Source organism: Staurois parvus, unplaced genomic scaffold (assembly GCF_062004578.1).
Source record: "Staurois parvus isolate SC_StPar_1 unplaced genomic scaffold, SC_StPar_1.0 ptg002279l, whole genome shotgun sequence".
NCBI classification, from domain to species: Eukaryota; Metazoa; Chordata; class Amphibia; order Anura; family Ranidae; genus Staurois; species Staurois parvus.
The window spans coordinates 147,501-171,782 of record NW_028320075.1 but is presented as its reverse complement, the minus strand read 5'-3'; the positions used below and the strand labels follow the sequence as shown (position 1 = coordinate 171,782).

The window sequence follows — 24,282 nt, the reverse complement described above, 5'->3', positions numbered from 1 at the left end:
CCTGTATTGAATTGTATTGCAGCTGTACTGTTGGCTCTATATACATCCTGTATGTTGTTAATAATAATGAGTTGTTGCCATAGAAACTAGTGATGGTTTCATTTTCACAGCGATGAATATCAGAGACCTCCGGCGGCTGCGCGCCGCTCTATTCGTCAGACTTTATAGTGAGCCGCTCTACCCCTCTCCGGCATCTCTATGGGAGGCCGCTCTGTCGTCTCGCTGGTCTCTATGGCCGGACGCTCTATCCTCCGGCACTCTATGGTGCTGATTGCGATCAGGCAGCGCAGCGGACAGCCTGTTTTGGGTCCTGCGGAGTGTTGGCAGTTCCGGGTCCACGTCTCCGGGCGATGATGGAGGGGAGAGCGGAGAGCTGAGTGTGAGAGGAGCCGAGACATCCTGTATACAGCCGGGGAGAGGTGAGAGCATGGGCCTGGGGTACCTACCCACCCACTTACCGCACTGCTCTCGGCCTGGTGGAGCCGCCTCTGGGGACCCTAATCCTGGAGGGGTTTCCCCCTGCCCCGATCCTGGGGGGTCCACTTTTCCCTGCTCCGATCCTGGGGGTCCCACTCTCTTCTGCCCCGATCTGGAGGCAGCCCCCTGTTGTGATCCTGGGGGGTCCCCACTTCCCACTGCCCCGAACCTGGGGGTCCCCACTGTCCTGATCCTGGGTGGTCCCCCTATTGTGATCTGGGGGGCCCCACTTCCCACTTCCCCGATCCAGGGGGTCCCCACTGCCCACTGTCCTGATCCTGGGTGGTCCCCCTATTGTGATCTGGGGGGCCCCACTTCCCACTGCCCCGATCCAGGGGGTCCCCACTGCCCACTGTCCTGATCCTGGGTGGTCCCCCTATTGTGATCTGGGGGCCCCACTTCCCACTGCCCCGATCCAGGGGGTCCCACTCTTCCCTGCCCTGATCCTGGGGGGGTCCCCACTGCCCCAATCCTGGGGGTCCCACTCTTGCCCGCCCCTATTTTGGGGTGGGTCCCCACTGCCCATATCCTGGGGGTCCCACTTTCCCTTGCCCTGATCCTGGGGTGGGTCCCCACTGCCCCAATCCTTGGGGTCCCACTCTTCCCTGCCCCTATCCTGGGGTGGGTCCCTACTGCCCCGATCCTTGGGGTCCCACTCTTCCCTCCCCCTATCCTGCGGTGGGTCCCCATTGTCCCGATCCTTGGGGTTTTACTCTTCCCTTACCCTTGGGGGGTCCCACTCTCCACTGCCCCGATCCTGGGGGTCCCACTCTCCACTGCCCCGATCCTGGGGGTCCCACTCTCCACTGCCCCGATCCTGGGGGTCCCACTCTCCACTGCCCCGATCCTGGGGGTCCCACTCTCCACTGCCCCGATCCTGGGGGTCCCACTCTCCACTGCCCCGATCCTGGGGGTCCCACTCTCCACTGCCCCGATCCTGCGGGGGGTCCCCATGCCCCAATCCTGCAGGGGGTTCCCATGTTATGATTCTGGGGGTCCTCAGAATAAGATTGCCTGTGTCCCGGCCCCTTTCTTGCTGTCATTGGTCAGATTATCATTTAGGGCGGAGTCCAGTCCTATCTCCAGTGATCCCCGCCTTTATTCCTCATTACAGGTGATGAGTGAGGAGCTGTGACTGGCGACCCCGGAGATCCCCCACAATGTCCTGGCTGGTAGACCTGGCGGGTAAGGCGGAGGATCTGCTGAATCTGGTGGATCAGGGAGCGGCGACCGCGCTAAACAAGAGTAAGGAGGACGAGGACATCGCGTGCAGCGCCACCGACTACGCCGGACCCCCTCTGGACAGAGCCAAGGAGAAGCACCCGACCTACACCACCAAGTCCGGCTTCATCTCCTCCGCTGCCGACAACATAAAGAGCCAGAAGGCCACTCTTCTCGCCGGCACGGCCAATGGGAAGTCCGTCAGCAGGCCGGGCCCCGAGACCTCCCACGGCGGCCCCTCCCCCCCCTCACACAGAACCTCCAGCCACTTCGTACGGAGGAAGAAGTCTGAGCCGGACGATGAGCAGCTCTTCGATTTCCTCAATAGTTCAGAGAAAGTGCACAACGGGGCCCTGGAGTCCAGGAGGGAGCCCAGCAGGGAGGGGAGCGGGAACCCCAGCAGTGCCAAGACCACCCACAGCGCCTCCCCCAGGACTGAACGGAGAACTCCAGGTACAAAGAATAGTCTCTTTATATATTAGCCTCTAATATCTACTTACCTGCTCCACACTCCATCTCTGCCCCCGGCTTCTCCCCGGCCCAGGGGTCCCCGCACCTTCTAAACTAAGGGACAGTTGACCGTCCTTCGGACTTTAGGGGACCGGACTCTGGCCATTGGCAGTTGAAAAGGTCCCAAAATCAGTGGGGGGGAAACAATGCCCCATTTTGGTGTCATTGGGAGGAAATGTGTCCCATTGTTGGTGTTATGGGACCCCATCGCTGGTGTCATTGGGAGGAATTGTGCCCCCTCGCTGGTGTCATTGGACCCCCTCGCTGGTGTCATTGGGAGGAATTGTGTCCCATCGTTGGTGTCATTGGACCCCATCGCTGGTGTCATTGGGCGGAAATGTGTCCCATCGCTGGTGTCATTGGACCCCATCGCTGGTGTCATTGGGAAAAAATGTGTCCCATCGCTGGTGTCATTGGACCCCATCGCTGGTGTCATTGGGAAGGAAATGTGTCCTATTGTTGGTATTATGGGACCCCATCGCTGGTATCATTGGGTGGAATTGTGTCCCATCGCTGGTGTCATTGGACCCCATCGCTTGTGTCATTGGGAGGAAATGTGTCCCATTGTTTGTATTATGGGACCCCATCGCTGGTATCATTGGGTGGAATTGTGTCCCATCGCTGGTGTCATTGGACCCCATCCCTGGTGTCATTGGGAGGAATTGTGCCCCATCGCTGGTGTCATTGGGAGGAAATGTGTCCCATCGCTGGTGTCATTGGGAGGAAATGTGTCCCATCATTGGTGTCATTGGACCCCATCGCTGGTGTCATTGGGAGGAAATGTGTCCCATTGTTGGTATTATGGGACCCCATCGCTGGTGTAATTGGCAGGAATTGTTGGTGTCATTGGGAGAAATTGTTCTGCATTGTTGATGTTAGTAGGAGGAACTGTGGCCCTTCATTGGTATCATAGGGCCCCATTGTTGATTTAGTTGGGAGAAGTTGTGCCCCATCATTGGTGTCATTGAGGGGAATTTAGTGCCATCGTTGGTACCAATGGATGAAATATTTCCTGGAAGGCTGGATAAAAGCAAGCAGAGGCCGCAGTTTGGACACCCCTGATCCAGCCCTTACCCCCCCAGACTGACTGTCCTTGGCCCCACCCCTTTCATTCATTGGATTTCACTTCTTTCAGTCATGAAGGTTCAGCATCATGTGTGGGTGTGACCTAGGATGGTCAGCATGCAAATACAGCCTGCCTAGGACCGCCCACTCCTCCATACTGATCTACACCTATCAGGTCATTTTGATATTTACATATCCCCTCCCAAGCGCCATCCCACTGCTTGTATCAGGAATGAGGCTCCTGAGAAGAGTACTGAGGCAGGGTGCTGTGATGTTTTCAGGAAGCTATGTACAGCACCCTGCTGGCCCCTCCCATTAGCTGTGATGTGCCTGCATTGCATAGAGAAGCACAGAGATCCAGTGCTGATGCCACTGGTCCTGAAGTGAGGTATATAATGAAAACAGGTTCTATTATGATGTCATTCTGTTATTAGGGGTGGATGTCACACTTATAACATTAGTCATTCATTCTGTATTTTAGCAAATTGCTGAACTTTTCCTCGATTCTTAAAGCTGAACTCCGTTCAGAGACATGAAGGCACCTTTGTCTTCTCTTCCCTTTCATCCATGAGGCAGTATTTCCTGTTGTCGAGCATCCACTGAGTCATGAACCTGTAAAGGTCCAGTTGTCAGGGCTCAGATATCCTATTAGTAGCCCTGGGCTGAGCTCTGCTGTCTCCTCTGGGGGGGGTCACACTTCATGTAACTGTTCCGTGTAGTTTGTGGTGACGTCATTATATTACCGCCATCTGCAGAAGCGTTCAGACTTCCCGTCTGTTCCACCCATCCACACACCTCTCGCCCACAATCCCGCCCACCACCATTGCCAATGTCCAATAGCGTGTACACACACACGGAAATGTGTATTTGCTCCCCGGCTGATGCTGAATGTTCGCCCCCTCACACAGAAATGATCGGTCTAACAATGGAATGTTCGCCCCTCACACAGAAATGATCGGTCTAACAATGGAATGTTCGCCCCTCACACAGAAATGATCGGTCTAACAATGGAATGTTCGCCCCTCACACAGAAATGATCGGTCTAACAATGGAATGTTCGATGTAACACTGAGAGACAGAATACAACAACAAATTCAGCAGAAATGCGTCTAACAAATGATGACGGATCTGCATGTTCATGAGGGAAAGAAGGATTTGATCCCCTATCATTCAGCAGGATTTCTGGCTCCCAGGTGTCTCTCATACAGGTAACAAGCTGGGATTAGAAGCAGTCTCTTAAAGGGAGTGCTGCTAATCTCATTGTGTTACCTGTATAAAAGACACCTGTCCACAGGAGCAATCAAACCATCAGATTCCAAACTCTCCACCATGGCAAAGACCAAAGAGCTGTCCAAGGATGTCAGGGACAAGATGGTAGACCTACACAAGGCTGGACTGGGCTACCAAACTATGGCCAAGCAGCTTGGTGAGAAGGTGACAACAGTTGGTGCAATCATTCCCAAATGGAAGAAACACAAAACAAGTGTCAGTCTCCCTAGGTCTGGTGCACCATGCAAGATCTCACCTCGTGGGGTGTCAATGATCATGAGAACAGTGAGGAATCATCCCAGAACTACATGTGAGGATCTTGCCAATGATCTCCAGGCAGCTGGGACCACAGTCACCAAGAAAACAATTGGTAACACACTACGCCGACAAGGACTGAAATCCTGCAGTGCCGCAAGGTCCCTCTGCTCAAGAAAGCCCATGTCCAGGCCCGTCTGAAGTCTGCCACTGAACATCTGAATGATGCAGAGGAGGACTGGTGGGAAGTGTTGTGGTCAGAGGAGACCAAAATCCAGCTCTTTGGCATCAACTCAACTCGCCGTGTTTGGAGGAGGAGGAATGCTGACTATGACCCCAAGAACACCATCCCAACTGTGAAACATGGTGGTGGAACATTCTGCTTTGGGGGTGTTTTTCTGCTAAGGGGACAGGACAACTGCACCGCATCAAAGGGACGATGGACGGGGCAATGTACCATCAAATCTTGGGTGAGAACCTTCTTCCCTCAGCCAGGACATTGAAAATGGGTGGTGGATGGGTGTTCCAGCATGACAATGACCCAAAACACATGGCCAAGGCAACAAAGGAACGGCTCAAGAGGAAGCACATTAAGGTCCTGGAGTGGCCTAGCCAGTCTCCAGACCTTCATCCGATTGAAAATCTGTGGAGGAAGCTGAAAGTTTGAGTTGCCAAACGTCAGCCACCAAACCTTAATGACTTGGAGAGGATCTGCCAAGAGGAGTGGGCCAAAATCCCTCCTGAGATGTGTGCGAACCTGGGGGCCAACTCCAGGAAACGTCTGACCTCTGTGATTGCCAACAAGGGATTGGCCACCAAGTACTAAGTCATGTTTTGTGAAGGGGATCAAATCCTTATTTCCCTCCTGAACATGCAGATCCGTCATCATTTGTTAGACGCATTTCTGCTGAATTTGTTGTTGTATTCTGTCTCTGCATCTGTGGGACATCCTCAAACGGAAGGTGGAGGAGCGCAAGGTCTCTAACATCCACCAGCTCCGTGATGACGTCATGGAGGAGAGGAAGAGGACTCCAGTGGCAACCTGTGAAGCTCTGGTGACCTCCATGCCCAAGAAGGTTAAGGCAGTGCTGGAAAATAATGGCGGCCACACAAAATATTGACACTTTGGGCCCAATTTGGACCTTGTCACTTAGGGGTGGACTCACTTTTGTTGCCAGCGGTTTAGACATTAATGGCGGTGTGTTGAGTTATTTTGAGGGGACAGCAAATTTCCATGTTATACAAACTGTACACTGACTACGTCACATTGTAGCAAAGTGTAATTTCTTCAGTGTTGTCACATGAAAAGAGAGAATCAAATATTTACAAAGATGTGAGGGGGAGGGGGGGACTCACTTCTGGGAGATACTGTATATTGTACATTCACATCAGTCCCTAACCCTCAAGGGGCGTACAATCTAAGGTCCCTAACCCTCAAGGGGCGTACAATCTAAGGTCCCTAACCCTCAAGGGGCGTACAATCTAAGGTCCCTAACTCACATTCATACATACACATACTAGGGACAATTTAGACAGGAGCCAATTCACCTACCAGCATGTCTTTGGAGTGTGGAAGGAAACAGGAGGAAACCCAAGCAGGCACAGGGAGAACATGCAAACTCCAGGCAGGTGGTGCCATGGTTGGGATTTGAACCAACAACCTGAGGATTGCCAGGTGGAAGTGCTAACCATTTAACCACTGTGCTGTCAGCGGCTGCAGCTACAGTCATGATCCCGGTACTAAACTTTTCAGCAGACCGTTCCCTTTTATGTAAATGTGATCCAAGTGGCTCAATCACTTTTACAGATGGCTGAAAGGAGTCGTCTGCCTTGGTGGGAGGCAGTATCACAGGGGGAGGGAGGGCAGTGGGATAGGTGGGGGCAGTGTCACAGGGGGAGGGAGGGCAGTGGGATAGGTGGGGGCAGTGTCACAGGGGGAGGGAGGGCAGTGGGATAGGTGGGGGCAGTGTCGCAGGGGGAGGGAGGGCAGTGGGATAGGTGGGGCAGTGTCACAGCGGTGGGGGGGGGGCAGCAGGATAGCTGGGTGGCAGTGTCATAGGTTGGGGGGGGGGGCTGTGTCACAGGAGGGTGGTAGTGGGATAGGTGGGGGGCAGTGGGATGGGGGCGGCATCATCACAGGAGGGGGGTAGTGGGACAGCTCTCACCTGTCCAGCAGCAAATTCTCCAAATGGTGTCAGTTGATAGGATCTGGTCTGCCTGGTTGTTGTGCTCGGTGTGTGTATGGGGGGGGGGGGGGGGGGGGTCAGTGCCGTGCTGGAGGTGGGGCTGTCCGCTGTCACACAGGTGGTGGGACTTTGTGGTAGGTGGGCCTACAATGTCCTCCGTTGGGCTGTGCAGGACTCTGCTGTGCCTGGACTGTGCAGGGTTGGGGAGACTCCAGAGATCCTGGAACACTGGGCTAAGCTCCACAATCGCCCCCACACTATTTCCACTCACCAAATGCGACCAGGCGGGGGGGGGGGCTTGTTTTTGGGAAAGGAAATTTTAGGAGAGACTTCAAAAGAATCCTGGAGTTCAGCTTAAAGCTCCAGTTGTTTTTGTAAAAATTAAAACCACAAATGGTTACAGCCGGATGCCCACAGTTAAGATGCCAGCGCCGGGGACCGAAGATGATCCCCGGCCCCCCCACGGATGAGCACACCGCTGGATCCGGGGACAGGTAAGGGTCTGTTTAGTAAAAGTCAGCAGCTAAAATTTTTGTAGCTGCTGACTTTTAATAAGCAGACCCTTACCTGTACCCAGATCCAGCGGTGTGCTCACCCGTGGGGGGGCGGGGGATCATCTTCGGTCCCCGGAGCTGGCATCTTAACTGTGGGCATGCGGCCGTGACCATTTGTGGCTTCACAGCCAGGTGCCCGCTGTGCATGCATGAGCCACGCTGCGCATTGTGCTTGGTCCTAGAAGACTGCGGGGAGGGAGGGGGGGGGGGAGAACTAGGCGAGTGGAAGCGGGTACCTGTCAAAAGAAGGTAATTTGTTACAGAAGTAAACTAGCAGCACACAGCTGTGCACGCTGCTAGTTCAGTCACCAGCAGGTCCTGGTCTCAGACTAGAGATCCGGGACCAATCGGGATCGTTCCCAGTCATGTGATCTTCATGACTGATAATCGCAGCGATCACACGGAGGCTGGAAATGTGTTGACGGACCAACCTCTCCAGCCTGTAGGTGGCACTGTGCCCCTCCCTGTGCAGAGAGGGAGAGGGGGGTGCAAACGGCAATATTAGAAGAGACTAGAGAATTAAAAATATAAAAACTCTTGTCTGTAAAATAACAAAAAAATGTTTTGCCTTTTTTTTTTTTTTTTTTTTTTTTTTTTTTTTTCCTTCCTTTTTTTCATTTTTTTCGTTTTTTTTTTCTTTTTCTCCTTCTTTGTGAAATTTTTCTGCTTATAATAAAAGCATGCTGGGTATTTACTGAAACGGTGTACTACGTGTACTAAAAATATGTACAAGGATTACAGCGGTATTAAATCCAAAACCAAAAATGTAATAGATTGCAGCTTACCAATCAGATGTGGTGGCTGCATTTGTTTTCCTTTATATTTTTTTTTCTTTTTAAGGCTTTTTCCCCTCTGTTTTCACCTGGTGGTCCGGCCAGTAACACACCTCCTGTATTAGAGCGCCCCCATGAAAGAGCACAGCAGACAGCAGCATTGCCAGTCTGTGGTGGAGGGGAGTGCTACATGGACTATCAGATTTCGATACACTAACACATTGAAGCCAAACTCCAGCTGACACTTTATAATACGTTACAGAAACAGTTTTGTTCCTTTTGGGATAAAGGTTTTGCATTAATACATTTTAAAAGCTGACCATTGCTGGAAATAAAGGGGGGAAAAAAAAACTTTTAAAAAAGAAAACTAATGCAGCTACCACCACATTTGCACTGTACTTAAAGCAGAGAAGAGGAAAGTTCTGCTTCAAGGTTTTGTCCCCCGCTCCCCGTTAAGGATTAGCACTTTTGGGGAGCGGGGGTACCTGAATTTGACAGGTTCCCACTTCCACTGCAATTTCCTAGGCCAGGGGTCTCCAAACTTTTGAAACAAAGGGCCAGTTTACTACCCTTCAAACTTTAAGGGGGGCCGGATTGTGGCCAGTGAGCGTAGAAAATGCCCCATCATCAGTGGGAGTAAACAATACCCTAGGCTTGGTGGTCAGTGGGAAAAACAGTGCCCCATCGTTGGGGTCAGTGGGAGGAATAGCGCCCCATCAATGGTGTCAGTGGGAGGAATAGCGCCCCATCGTTGGTGTCGACGGGAGGAGCAGCGCCCCATCGTTGGTGTCGGCGGGAGGAGCAGCGCGCCCCATGGTTGGTGTCGGCGGGAGGAGCAGCGCGCCCCATGGTTGGTGTCGGCGGGAGGAGAGGCGCCCCATCGTTGGTGTCGGCGGGAGGAGCAGCGCCCCATCGTTGGTGTCGGCGGGAGGAGCAGCGCCCCATCGTTGGTGTCGGCGGGAGGAGCAGCGCCCCATCGTTGGTGTCGGCGGGAGGAGCAGCGCCCCATCGTTGGTGTCGGCGGGAGGAGCAGCGCCCCATCATTGGTGTCGGCGGGAGGAACAGCGCCCCATATCAGTGGAAGGAAAAGTGCCCCAAAGGCCAGATAAAAGCAAGAAAAGGACCACATCCGGCCCACCAGCCACAGTTTGGAGAACCCTTGCCCAGGTGATTGGCAGCAGAAGTTGCCCTCCCCGTAGTCTTCTTGGACATGTGACCGGCCCCAGAAGACTACGGGACCATTCACAAAACGCAGCGCTTCTCGCACATGTGCAGTGGGCACCCGGCTGTGAAGCTGCCACAGCTGGGTGCCCACACTGAAGATGCCAAGGGGACAGGACAGTCGGTCAACCTGGCCGGTGTGAGGACACCGTGGGATCATGGGACAGGTGAGTGTCCGTTTTTTTTAAAAGTCAGCAGCTACAGTTTTTTTTTTTTTTTTTTATTCTAACTGGACCACCGCTTTAATGTGGAACTTTAGCCGGAAAATGAAATCCTGCTAGACGGCTTCAGGCTGGTCCCTTCTGTAGGTATAGCTATGTAAACCATGAATCGGTATACTGTATACAATCCAGTAATACACTGTCTCACCCCGCTCTGCACATGCTCAGTTGACCTCTGTTGATAGGCACTGTGCCAAAAGTGTAGAGGCCAATCTGCTGACAGCCTAAAGAGTTACTGCTGCTCAGGGGCTTCAGCAGAATGGCCGCCTCCACTATGGAGAAACTGGAACAATGCTGGAGGCAATTTACAGCTCACACTCATTTTGGTAGCAGAATTATTGTGAAATGTAAATTCCTTGCAAAAAGAACATTATTTTTTTATCACGTTGTTATGGGTAAGGTGCCTCTCACCACCACCACAGCCCATTACAGGGGAACTCTCCCCCCGCCTGTCAGCGTGTTATCAGAAGAATGGCCGGCTGTCTGTGGATGTCCGCTGTGTGTTCGGGAATGGTGCCAGGTACGTGGCCGGGGCTCTGTGCCCAGGAACATCAAACTGCATCTTTCCAAGATCACGGCTGGTAATGTCGGCGTAAGAAGATTTGTCAGACGTATAAGCCGATGACGGGTCTAATTAAAGACGTTAAGTACGGACTAGTCTGCAGCACGATGAATCCGCTGGTTCAGCAGTAAGATATTCTGGTCGCTGCTTATAGACACGGCGATGGTTACTCTACGGGCGGAGCTTTCATTTACAGTGAACTTTTCCTGCGTGAAATATTGGAGCCGCCATTAGCAGCCTTACAGTGTTACTAAACCCACAACAGTCCAATCAGTCTGTATATTTATTTATTTATTTCAGGTACTTATATAGCGCCATCAATTTACGCAGCACTTTACATATATATTGTACATTCACATCAGTCCCTAACCCTCAAGGGGCGTCCAATCTAAGGTCCCTAACCCTCAAGGGGCGTACAATCTAAGGTCTCTAACCCTCAAGGGGCGTACAATCTAAGGTCCCTAACCCTCAAGGGGCGTACAATCTAAGATCCCTAACCCTCAAGGGGCGTACAATCTAAGGTCCCTAACCCTCAAGGGGCGTACAATCTAAGGTCCCTAACCCTCGAGGGGCGTACAATCTAAGGTCCCTAACCCTCAAGGGGCGTACAATCTAAGGTCCCTAACCCTCGAGGGGAGTACAAACTAAGGTCCCTAACCCTCGAGGGGAGTACAATCTAAGGTCCCTAACCCTCGAGGGGAGTACAATCTAAGGTCCCTAACCCTCGAGGGGAGTACAATCTAAGGTCCCTAACCCCCGAGGGGCGTACAATCTAAGGTCCCTAACCCTCAAGGGGCGTACAATCTAAGGTCCCTAACCCTCAAGGGGCGTACAATCTAAGGTCCCTAACCCCTCAAGGGGCGTACAATCTAAGGTCCCTAACCCCTCAAGGGGCGTACAATCTAAGGTCCCTAACCCTCAAGGGGCGTACAATCTAAGGGCCCTAACCCTCAAGGGGCGTACAATCTAAGGGCCCTAACCCTCAAGGGGCGTACAATCTAAGGGCCCTAACCCCTCAAGGGGCGTACAATCTAAGGTCCCTAACCCCTCAAGGGGCGTACAATCTAAGGTCCCTAACCCCTCAAGGGGCGTACAATCTAAGGTCCCTAACCCTCAAGGGGCGTACAATCTAAGGGCCCTAACCCTCAAGGGGCGTACAATTTAAGGTCCCTAACTCACATTCATACATACACATACTAGGGCCAATTTAGACAGGAATATGCGGTAAAGCATCCTTGTTTATACTCATTATGGGACCTAAGGAACCCGGCACAATTTCATCATTACATAGTTAGTCTGGCTGAAAAAGAGACATCCAGTTCAACCATAAAAAAAAAAAAAAAAGTTTTATAATCCTACACCCACAGTTGATCCAGAGGAAGGCATAAAAACCCAGCAAAGCACGATCCAATTTGCTCCTGCTGGGGAAAAAATTCCTTCCTGATCCCCCGAGAGGCAATCGGATATTCCCTGGATCAACTTTCCCTATAAATGTTATATCCAGTTATATTCTGTGTATCCAAGAAAGAATCCAGGACTTTCCTACAGCAATCCGCTGAGCTGGCCACAACCAACTCTGGAGGGAGTCTATTCCACATTCTCACAGCTCTTACTGTGAAGAAACCTTTCCATGTTTGGAGATTACATTTCTTTTCCTCCAGACGTAAAGAGCGCCCCCTTGTCCTCTGTGATGACCTCAGGGGGGATAACTACACCGAGTTCACTATATGAACCACTGATGTATTATACATGGAGATCATATCCCCCCTTATGTATTATACATGGAGATCATATCCCCCCTTATGTATTCTACATGGAGATCATATCCCCCCCTTATGTATTATACGTGGAGATCATATCCCCCCTTATGTATTATACATGGAGATCATATCCCCCCTTATGTATTATACATGGAGATCATATCCCCCCTTATGTATTATACATGGAGATCATATCCCCCCCTTATGTATTATACATGGAGATCATATCCCCCTTATGTATTATACATGGAGATCATATCCCCCCTTATGTATTATACATGGAGATCATATCCCCCCCTTATGTATTATACATGGAGATCATATCCCCCCCTTATGTATTATACATGGTGATCATATCCCCCCTTATGTATTATACATGGAGATCATATCCCCCCCTTATGTATTATACATGGAGATCATATCCCCCCTTATGTATTATACATGGAGATCATATCCCCCCTTATGTATTATACATGGAGATCATATCCCCCCTTATGTATTATACATGGAGATCATATCCCCCCTTATGTATTATACATGGTGATCATATCCCCCCTTATGTATAATACATGGTGATCATATCCCCCCTTATGTATTATACATGGAGATCATATCCCCCCCTTATGTATTATACATGGAGATCATATCCCCCCTTATGTATTATACATGGAGATCATATCCCCCCTTATGTATTATACATGGAGATCATATCCCCCCTTATGTATTATACATGGAGATCATACCCCCCCCCTTATGTATTATACATGGAGATCATACCCCCCCCTTATGTATTATACATGGAGATCATATCCCCCCTTATGTATTATACATGGTGATCATATCCCCCCCTTATGTATTATACATGGAGATCATATCCCCCCCTTATGTATTATACATGGAGATCATATCCCCCCTTATGTATTATACATGGTGATCATATCCCCCCCCTTATGTATTATACATGAGATCATATCCCCCCCTTATGTATTATACATGGAGATCATATCCCCCCTTATGTATTATACATGGTGATCATATCCCCCCCTTATGTATTATACATGAGATCATATCCCCCCCTTATGTATTATACATGAGATCATATCCCCCCTTAATCTCCTCTTCTTAAGAGAGAATAAATTCAGTTGCTCTAATCTTTCAACATTTCGATCCATGTAGGGCTGGCCTAAACTGTGACTATACCCAGGACCCTGCGTTTACACTGAATATGGGTATAACATGTTAGGAAAGGTGAACTTATTCTTTAAAAATAGATAAGGTTCAAATCCCAAATCAGGGGGCAGCTCTCTGTTATCTGGGGTTTCCTCATGAGTCCTCAGGACAGTCTGAGAAATCACAACTACCCTCTAAATAATTGCATCCAGATCACAGCTATGAAAATGTGAGAAGCTGCCGGCACAATATTCTGCTACAAGATAACATTTGTAGGACCAGTTGGCTTTAAGCTGCATTTTTACTTTACTATGAGGATTTTTTTTTCATTTGGTCAGTTTTGTGTTCAAACTCTCATTGCATTCTGTTGGTGGGATTTGTATCATTCACAGATTTTCAGCCCGCAGACAACACTCAGGAAGATAAAGTCTCGGACAGCAAAGCCTCAGACACGTCGTCCACCTCCAGCCACGGTAATGGAGACCAGAAATCCCACGAACTGTCCAATCTCCGCCTGGAGAACCAGCTGCTCAGAAACGAGGTCCAGTCCCTGAACCAGGAGATGGCAACACTCATCCAGAGATCCAAGGAGACCCAGGAAGGTAACGAGGATCTTACCTGAGATCTGCCATACCCGGCCAGTCTTGACCCCCTCTGAGGTTACCGGCAGCCAATGATCAAGTCGAGCTTAGAAAGCTTTATTGAAAGCTGAGCATGGACACTGGAAGCACAATTGTCCAGCATTGAGGACTCCTGTCTTTATGGTTTTATGCTCTGCTTTCAATAAAGGTTTCTAAGATGTCATCGCAGTGCAACTGTCCTTTTTTTTTTTTTTTCTTCTTTTTATGAGCATAGCAATTCAGCGTTTTTATTCATTTACCTAAAGTTGAACTCTGGGCAGAAATTAAAATAAAACAAGCATGTCATACTTACCTGCTTTGTGTAATGGTTTTGGTCTCTGGGGTCCCCCACCAATTCTCCTGGCTTCTCCCTTCTGCTAAATTCCCCCAGAGCAAGTGGCACTCTTGCGTGTTTGCTCCTGAGCTGGCTGTCTGTGTCCATGTGGCTCATTTCCAACCCCAGCTCCCTCCTCACCGGCTCTGATTGCTGCCATCGGGATCCAATGGCTCCTTCTGCTGTGTCTGAGCCTATGAGGATGGAGAGAAAAGAGATGTAAGTACATCACTGTTTGCTGTAGTGGGAGGACCAAAGATACCAGACTCCGGGTCTGTAGTAATAATGAACACAGTCAAACTTGTTTGACAGACCAGGAGGCTCTTCGTCTGTCTCACCCTCCATGACATGACAGACCAGGAGGCTCTTGGCCTGTCTCACCCTCCATGACATAATGACAGACCAGGAGGGTCTTGGTCTATTTCACCCACCATGGCATAATGGCAGACCAGGAGGCTCTTGGTCTGTCTCACCCACCATTACATATTGACAGACCAGGAGGCTCTTGGTCTGTCTCACCCACCATGACATAATGGCAGACCAGGAGGCTCTTGGTCTGTCTCACCCACCATGACATAATGGCAGACCACGAGGCTCTTGGTCTGTTTCACCCACCATGACATAATGGCAGACCAGGAGGCTCTTGGTCTGTTTCACCCACCATGACATAATGACAGACCAGGAGGCTGTTGGTCTGTCTCACCCACCATGACATAATGGCAGACCAGGAGGCTCTTGGTCTGTCTCACCCACCATAACATAATGGCAGACCAGGAGGCTGTTGGCCTGTCTTACCCTCCATGACATATTGGCAGACCAGGAGGGTCTTGGTCTGTCTCACCCACCATTACATAATGGCAGACCAGGAGGGTCTTGGTCTGTCTCACCCTCCATGACATATTGGCAGACCAGGAGGCTCTTGGTCTGTCTCACCCACCATGACATAATGGCAGACCAGGAGGCTGTTGGTCTGTCTCACCCACCATTACATAATGGCAGACCAGGAGGGTCTTGGTCTGTCTCACCCACCATTACATAATGGCAGACCAGGAGGCTCTTGGTCTGTCTCACCCACTATTACATAATGGCAGACCAGGAGGCTGTTGGTCTGTCTCACCCTCCATGACATATTGGCAGACCAGGAGGGTCTTGGTCTGTCTCACCCACCATAACATAATGGCAGACCAGGAGGCTCTTGGTCTGTCTCACCCGCCATTACATAATGGCAGACCAGGAGGCTTTTGGCCTGTCTCACCCTCCATGACATATTGGCAGACCAGGAGGCTTTTGGCCTTTCTCACCCACCATGACGTAATGGCAGTCCAGGAGGCTTTTGGCCTTTCTCACCCACCATGACGTAATGGCAGACCAGGAGGCTTTTGGCCTTTCTCACCCACCAAGACGTAATGGCAGACCAGGAGGCTCTTGGTCTGTCTCACCCTCCATGACATATTGGCAGACCAGGAGGCTGTTGGTCTGTCTCACCCTCCATGACATATTGGCAGACCAGGAGGCTCTTGGTCTATTTCACCCACCATGACATAATGGTGGACTTGGAGGCTCTTGGTCTATTTCACCCACCATGACATAATGGTGGACTTGGAGGCTCTTGGTCTGTCTCACCCACCATGACATAATGGCAGACCAGGAGGCTCTTGGTCTGTCTCATCCACCATCACACACCTTTATGATTGACAGGTCAGAAGTCTCCTGATCTCTTGTACCCATTCTCACCTACTGGAATAGGTTGAAAGGCTATGTAAATGAGTTTCAAATAAGCACCCCTCCACTGTCAAGTTCATTGAGAATGTTAGTTAGTTTTCTGTTGCATGTTGGGAATTGTAGTTTGTTGCAGTGGTGTCATACAATGAGAGGAAGTGACAAGGGTGCTTCTTTAGTACCTTCTGCAGGTGCTGCTTTCTCTATCCAAATGATGGCATACTATGCTAAGCTATAATGATCTACATTTAACCCCTCAACGGTTTATGACCGCATTGCACATAAATGTGCAGTTGGGCCCCAACCTTCAGCCGCTGCATGTGTACTTTGCTGTCTTGTGACAAAACTATCACTGACAGCCAGGGGCAGACTGACAACTCATGGGGCCCCCGGGCAATAGGGGTCATGGGGCCCCTGTGTCCTTGCCCAAACTCAAAATAGCCTATGAAAAAGGTACCAGGGGCATCTCATGGGCCCCCTACTGACCCCGGGCCCTCCAAATGGTCAGTCCGCCCCTGCTGACAATCACAATCAACTGCTGCAATCTGGAGCCAGTAGGTGGACCATCAATGACTCCAGCACTGTGCAGTCAATCGCAGTGCAGCAAAATTAAGAGCCCCACCTACTGGGTTTGGGTGTCACAGGTCATTTTAAAGTGCTGGTGTAAAGGGGGTAAAGAGACTCTGCCACTGGGGCTGGGGGGCACGCTACGGCACGTATAGAATGCAGGAACCTAGAGGTCTATATACCAGCCTGTCCCAGGGGAATGCAGATCTTGACAATTAGGCAAAGCTTTGACCGCTCCAAAGTGCTGAAATGTAGGTAAGCCCGCAGCCAGAGTACAATGACTGCACAGTGCAGGTTGTTTGGTATCCCTGCGTTGCTGATGACATCACTCCTTTGCAGAGCTGAGTGAAGCGAGGATGCGGATAGAGAAGTGGAATGGCGACAATTCCAAGAGTGACAGAACCGTGAGAGAGCTGCGGGCCCAGATGGACGATCTGACGGAGGCAGCGGCTGCCAAGGACTCCCAGTTGGCAGTACTGAAGGTGCGACTACAGGAAGCTGATCAGTTACTGAGTAGCCGCACGGAGGCTCTGGACTTGTTGCAGAGTGAGAAATCGAGGTGAGCCGTGGCTTCCATACGATAAACAATATAAAGGGGCTCAGCCATTCTTCCGGGGCTTTATAGATGAATTCCAGGCCGATACTCTATATAAAATGCTTTTCATACCAGACTAGTTGTGTATTAATAATGAAAATGTCGCCCCGATAGAGCTGATAGACCCGCAGTTTCAGGGAGGAGACCTCCATTCTCAGGCTCGGGTGGGAATTTGATTTGGTTGTGTGTTGTGATCTCCATGCAGCCAATGCAAGCCTTCCCTATCCTGACACTGAGCCGTTGTGCTCTCCTTGTCCTGTGTCCAGTCGAAGTGATGGTTTCTGATCTCTCTCCGCAGGATCCTGCAGGATCACAGTGAAGGAAGCAGCCTCCACAACCAGGCCTTGCAGAGTATACAGGAGAGGCTGCGGGAAGCAGAAGCTGCACTGAAACGAGAACAGGACGGCTACAAACAGATGCAGGTCTGAGTCCTCAGTGACTCGCTTTACGGCTCCTGACAGAATCACAGCAGCCAGGGAGGAAAGAATATGTGAAGCATGGTAGATGTTTACCTTGGCCAGACATGCTCTCCATGTTTTCCAGAAGTTTTCACCCTCAAACTTGGGCCTTCTGTTTATGACTGCTACAGTGCTGTGCAACCGGGCACCATTGATTTATCCCTGCGGGGGGTCACTTCTCCTCCTGTGCCATTTACAGAATGGGGGCAGCAACATGTAACCTAATTGGCCCATTAGCCTTTAAAGTGATTCTAGGGGTCAAAAAAAAAGTCATGCTTACATGTTCTGTGTAATGGTTTTGCACTGAGCAGTCCCAATCCTCCTCTCCTCAGGTCCCTTGCTGGCACACCTGGCTACAAACCAATAAAATGCGGGGTCTGGGGAGAGCGGACATGGTGAATGCGGGGTCTGGGAAGAGCAGATATAGTGAATGCAGGGTCCGGGGAGAGCGGATATAGTGAATGCAGGGTCCGGGGAGAGTGGATATGGTGAATGCAGGGTCCGGGGAGAGAGGATATGGTGAATGCGGGGTCCGGGGAGAGCGGACATGGTGAATGCGGGGTCCGGGGAGAGCGGACATGGTGAATGCGGGGTCCGGGGAGAGCGGACATGGTGAATGCGGGGTCCGGGGAGAGCGGACATGGTGAACGCGGGGTCCGGGGAGAGCGGACATGGTGAACGCGGGGTCCGGGGAGAGCGGACATGGTGAACGCGGGGTCCGGGGAGAGCGGACATGGTGAACGCGGGGTCCGGGGAGAGCGGACATGGTGAACGCGGGGTCCGGGGAGAGCGGACATGGTGAACGCGGGGTCCGGGGAGAGCGGACATGGTGAATGCGGGGTCCGGGGAGAGCGGATATAGCATTTACCACCTTTCCACACCATTTTTTGCGATACGGCGCTGCATTACTTTAACTGACAATTGTGCGGTCATGCAGCGCTGCACCCAAATGAAATGTATGTCCTTTTTTCCCCACAAATAGAGCTTTCTTTCAGTGGTATTTGATCGCCTCTGCGGTTTTTATTTTTTGCGCTATAAACTAAGAAAGAACGACAATTTTTTGAAAAAAAACCCCCCCAATATTTTTTACTTTTTTCTATAAAACATGTCCAGTAAAAAATTAAAAAAAAAACTGATTTTGTCTTAAATTTAGGCCAAAATGTATGTCTTTTGCTTTAAAAAAAAAAAAAAAAAACCCCAATACGTGTAAATTAATTGGTTTACATGACAGTTATAGTGTTTACAAATGGCGGTATAGATACTGGAATGTAAAAAAATATATATTTTTTTTTATACTTGTAATGGCGGCGATCAGCGACTTATAGCGGGACTGCGGCGGGCATTCTGAAACTGGGGGAGAACTGACTGTCACTGACATCCCCAGTGACACCATTACAGTGATCAGTGCTAATAAAAAGCACTGACACTACTAATGGCACTGAGCAGGAAGGGGTTAACATCTGGGGCAATCAAAGGGTTAACTTTTTGCTGTGTGTGTTTTTCTAGGGAGACATGCTGCTGTGTATTTCTCTGCTGTGCAGCATGTTCCTGCTGGCAGGAGAGAGATCTGTGTTGTTTACACACAGGTCTCTCCCCTGTCACTGTTTCTCAGCGATCGCTGGGTGCCGGCGGGGAATCTCCGGGCGGGACCCGGTGATTGAGATCTGTAGCCGCCAAAGGGCGCATGGGCCCCTTACCCAGAAATAAAAAATCATGTATATATACGGGATTTTGCACAGCCCTGCTGCCCTGTAGTAGTAGTCCTGCTATAGGACGGTAGGGAAATGGTTAAACTTTGACAATAAAACCTGAAAGCGGATTGGTTATTGTGCTGAGCTGCACCAGATTTTGCACTCTCCAGCTTTAGTAAATCAAGCCCACTGTGTATTTTTTATCATTGAGCATCACAAGTATACAAAAATAGATTTTATTATATATTCATTCCTTTTAAAGCGGTATTAAACCCAAAAGCAAACATTTATTATATTGCAGCTTACCAATTCTTAGATGTGATGGCTGCATTTGTTTTCTTTTTTTTTAAGGCTTTATTTCCTTTTTTTTTTAATCTGGTAATCCAGCCAGTAAGTCTGTTGTTTTTCAAAAGAACAAAGCTTTCCTACAGAATATATTAGTTAGAGATGAGAAACCATTTACACCCAACTGTGGTGTTTACAATGATCAGCGTTTATTGATTTATGTAAAACCTTTATCACAAAAGAGAAAACTGTTGTAACTGCAGCGCGGACTGGAGTTTGGTTAGTGTATCTAAATCTACTAGTCCATCTAACACTCGCCTCCCCCCAGACTGACTATGCTGCTGTCTAAAGGTGCCCCCTGTGCTCCTTCATCCAGAGTGGGGGCGCTCTAATACAGGAGGTGCGCTACTGGCCCGATCACCAGGTGAAAACGAGGAGAAAAAAAAAAAAAGAGAAAACAAAAGCAGCCACTGCATCTAGTGATTGGAAAGCTGAAATATATTACATTTTTGGGTTTAGTATCGCTTTAAGCTCACAAAACAAAAACTAATTGGAAATCGTCGATCTTTGTAATAATCCATCTCTGTGGATCTATCCGCAGAATGAATTTTCCGCTCGTCTCAGCAAGATGGAAGCAGAGCGCCAGAACCTGGTGGACTCAGTGATGGGGGCTGAGAAGAAACACATGGAGGAGAAGAGGAGGTGCGACGATCTGCAGCAGCAGCTGAAGGTTGCAAAGGCTGCGGCAGAGTCTGTAAAACAGGAAATGATGGATTACAAGCAAAAAGCAACTCGCATTCTGCAGGTGCGGAGAAACGACTAGAGGGCTGCGCCCTCTGCGGGGGATAGCTGGCTGCGCCCTCTGCGGGGGATGGCTGGCTGCGCCCTCTGCGGGGGATGGCTGGCTGCGCCCTCTGCGGGGGATGGCTGGCTGCGCCCCTCTGCGGGGGATGGCTGGCTGCGCCCCTCTGCGGGGGATGGCTGGCTGCGCCCCTCTGCGGGGGGATGGCTGGCTGCGCCCCTCTGCGGGGGATGGCTGGCTGCGCCCCTCTGCGGGAGATGGCTGGCTGCGCCCTTCTGCGGGGGATAGCTGGCTGCGCCCTTCTGCGGGGGATAGCTGGCTGCGCCCTTCTGCGGGGGATAGCTGGCTGCGCCCTTCTGCGGGGGATAGCTGGCTGCGCCCTTCTGCGGGGGATAGCTGGCTGCGCCCTTCTGCGGGGGATAGCTGGCTGCGCCCTTCTGCTTGGGATAACTGGCTGCGCCCTCTGCTTGGGATAACTGGCTGCGCCCTTCTGCGGGGGATAGCTGGCTGCGCCCTCTGCTTGGGATAACTGGCTGCGCCCTTCTGCGGGGGATAGCTGGCTGCGCCCTTCTGCGGGGGATAGCTGGCTGCGCCCTCTGCTTGGGATAACTGGCTGCGCCCTTCTGCTTGGGATAACTGGCTGCGCCCTCTGCTTGGGATAACTGGCTGCGCCCTTCTGCGGGGGATAGCTGGCTGCGCCCTCTGCTTGGGATAACTGGCTGCGCCCTTCTGCGGGGGATAGCTGGCTGCGCCCTTCTGCGGGGGATAGCTGGCTGCGCCCTTCTGCGGGGGATAGCTGGCTGCGCCCTTCTGCGGGGGATAGCTGGCTGCGCCCTTCTGCGGGGGATAGCTGGCTGCGCCCTTCTGCGGGGGATAGCTGGCTGCGCCCTTCTGCGGGGGATAGCTGGCTGCGCCCTTCTGCTTGAGATAACTGGCTGCGCCCTCTGCTTGGGATAACTGGCTGCGCCCTTCTGCGGGAGATAGCTGGCTGCGCCCTTCTGCGGGGGATAGCTGGCTGCGCCCTTCTGCGGGGGATAGCTGGCTGCGCCCTTCTGCGGGGGATAGCTGGCTGCGCCCTTCTGCGGGGGATAGCTGGCTGCGCCCTCTGCTTGGGATAGCTGGCTGCGCCCTTCTGCGGGGGATAGCTGGCTGCGCCCTCTGCTTGGGATAGCTGGCTGCGCCCTCTGCGGGGGATAGCTGGCTGCGCCCTCTGCGGGGGATAGCTGGCTGCGCCCTCTGCGGGGGATAGCTGGCTGCGCCCTTCTGCGGGGGATAACTGGCTGCGCCCTCTGCTTGGGATAACTGGCTGCGCCCTTCTGCGGGGGATAGCTGGCTGCGCCCTCTGCTTGGGATGGCTGGCTGCGCCCTCTGCGGGGGATAGCTGGCTGCGCCCTCTGCGGGGGATGGCTGGCTGCTCCCTCTGCCGGGAATGGCTGGCTGCTCCCTCTGTCGGGGATGGCTGGCTGCTCCCTCTGTCGGGGATGGCTGGCTGCTCCCTCTGTCGGGGATGGCTGGCTGCTCCCTCTGCCGGGGATGGCTGGCTGCGCCCTCTGCCGGGGATGGCTGGCTGCGCCCTCTGCCGGGGATGGCTGGCTGCGCCCTCTGCGGGGGGATTGCTGGCTGCACCCGGAATCACTAGACACTATGTGTATCATTAGGCCAATCTCTTTAACCCGACGTCACACAATTATGCGGCCTCACAGAACTGGGCTTTTTTCCATGGGGGCCACACATTTGCGTATCTGTCTTTGTGCTGGGAGCGCGCCTCACAGCGCGCTCCCAGCACAAAGACCGCGGTGTCACTGAGGGTCCTGGGTCCCGTTCTAACGATTGGGACCCGGGACTCCCGATTCCAGGTCACATGATCGCTGTGATAGACTCTGATTGGCTATCACAGTGATCAGCCACTGTACAGCCAGGCCCCCTTGTTTTTTTCTTTCTCTATGAATGGAGGAGATACGTTGTATCTCTCTAACTCCTGATGTAAAGGGGGGAAAAAAATGTTTATTACAAAAAAATAATATATATATAAATATTAAAAAATAAAGAAAAAATGCCTTGATGAAGGTTTGATCTAGTTCAGTGCCAGGGTAAGTGTTTTGGTCAAGGTCAGGGTCAAAGGTCAGGATTTAAAAAAAAAAATAAAAAATTGGTAGCAGTGTCAGGCACGTTCACACTTTGTCAGCAGGGGTCAGACAGGCATTTGGGAAACTTTTTAACGCTTCTCAAACGCCTATGAAAATTCTGCACATGGCAGCACACAGCGCTGTTCACACTGAAGCGTTAGTGTTGCGTCGCGGCAAAACTGAAGCCTCATGTCCAGTCAGGAGGAGTTGAAGCCTCCCATTCAAGTCTACGGTGCCGCTCCTCAAACGCCTCAGTAAATAGTGTCATGCACTAAAATTGCGTATGCCCGTGGAACGGCAACAAACTAAAATAAAGCAAAATTAAACACTTAAAAAGCCTTAACCGGTTACCAGTTTAGAGTCACACAGACGGTCTGGAGCTAGAAATATTGCTCTCGTTCTGACATTCGCAGTGATACCTCCAGTGTGGCAAGATCACTGTTCACATATGCGTGCAGCACCTATGTGCATGTTCGTGTTTGTGCTTTTTATTTATTTTTTTAAATAATAATAATAATTATTATTATTTTGTTTTTTATTTAACGTACCTTTTTTTTTTTAGGTTTTTTTTTTTTTTTTTTCTATCAACATCCATTGTAATAGCATAGGTCATGACAGGTCCTCTTTTTGGTGCTATCTGGAGTCTGAAACCCCAGGAGTGGTTAAAGTGGAACACCTTTTTTTTAGGTTTTGGATAGATTTTGGATAGATTGGGGGAAGGACAAGAACTTCCAACTTTTGCTCATTATCTCTGTTTTCTTGTATCTCACAGTCCAAAGAGAAACTGATCAGCAGCCTGAAGGAGGGCTCGGGCCTGGAGGGGTTGGACAGCCATGTAGGCAGCAGCATGGAGCTGGAGGAGATGAGACACGAGAGAGACATGCAGAGAGAAGAGATCCAGAAACTTCTGGCTCAGATCCAGCAGCTGAAAGCTGAGTTACAGGTAAGAGGTTGTTCCCTTATGCACTGCTCCTCTGTATTACATACAGCCCTACATTACACATTCAGATAGATCTTTGGTGAGGCGTGCTCTGTTACCTGAGAGAATAGGATACATGTATATGTTGTCTATAGCAACCAAAGTTTTCCTAGCCTATCCATTCACTAGAGAGCAGTGACATCACTGAGAATGCAGCCTATCCATTCACTAGAGAGTGGTGACATCAATGAAAATGCAGCCTATCCATTCTCCATTCACTAGAGAGCGGTGACATCACCTAGAAGGCAGCCTATCCATTCTCCATTCACTAGAGAGCGGTGACATCACTGAGAATGCGGCCTATCCATTCACTAGAGACCGGTGACATCACTGAGAATGCGGCCTATCCATTCACTAGAGACCGGTGACATCACTGAGAATGCAGCTTATCCATTCACTAGAAAGCGGTGACATCACCGAGAATGCAGCTTATCCATTCACTAGAGAGCGGTGACATCACTGAGAATGTGGCCTATCCATTCACTAGAGAGCGGTGACATCACTGAGAATGCAGTCTATCCATTCACTAGAGAGCGGTGACATCACCTAGAAGGCAGCCTATCCATTCACTAGAGAGTGGTGACATCACTGAGAATGCAGCCTATCCATTCACTAGAGAGCGGTGACATCACTGAGAATGCAGCCTATCCATTCACTAGAGCAGTGACATCACTGAGAATGAAGCCTATCCCTTCATTAGAAAGCAGTGACATCACTGAGAATGCAGCTTATCCATTCACTAGAGAGCGGTGACATCACTGAGAATGCAGCCTATCCATTCATTAGAGACCGGTGACATCACTGAGAACGCAGCCTATCCGTTCACTAGAGAGGGGTGACATCACTGAGAATGCAGCCTATC

At 50.9% G+C, this 24,282-nt stretch overlaps 1 protein-coding gene across 1 annotated transcript in view; it reads left to right on the top strand.

Moving 5' to 3' along the window:
* The first annotated feature begins 261 nt into the window (after window positions 1-261).
* Window positions 262-24,282, top strand: part of GOLGA5 (golgin A5) — a 38,189-nt gene continuing 14,168 nt past the window's right edge. Inside the window, exons 1-7 of the mRNA XM_089665633.1 lie at window positions 262-419; window positions 1,592-2,151; window positions 13,637-13,846; window positions 16,824-17,043; window positions 17,378-17,501; window positions 20,115-20,318; window positions 23,214-23,384. Coding sequence (XP_089521759.1) covers window positions 1,638-2,151; window positions 13,637-13,846; window positions 16,824-17,043; window positions 17,378-17,501; window positions 20,115-20,318; window positions 23,214-23,384 — 1,443 coding nt within the window. The 5' untranslated portion in view covers window positions 262-419; window positions 1,592-1,637. The remainder of the gene's footprint in view (window positions 420-1,591; window positions 2,152-13,636; window positions 13,847-16,823; window positions 17,044-17,377; window positions 17,502-20,114; window positions 20,319-23,213; window positions 23,385-24,282) is intronic.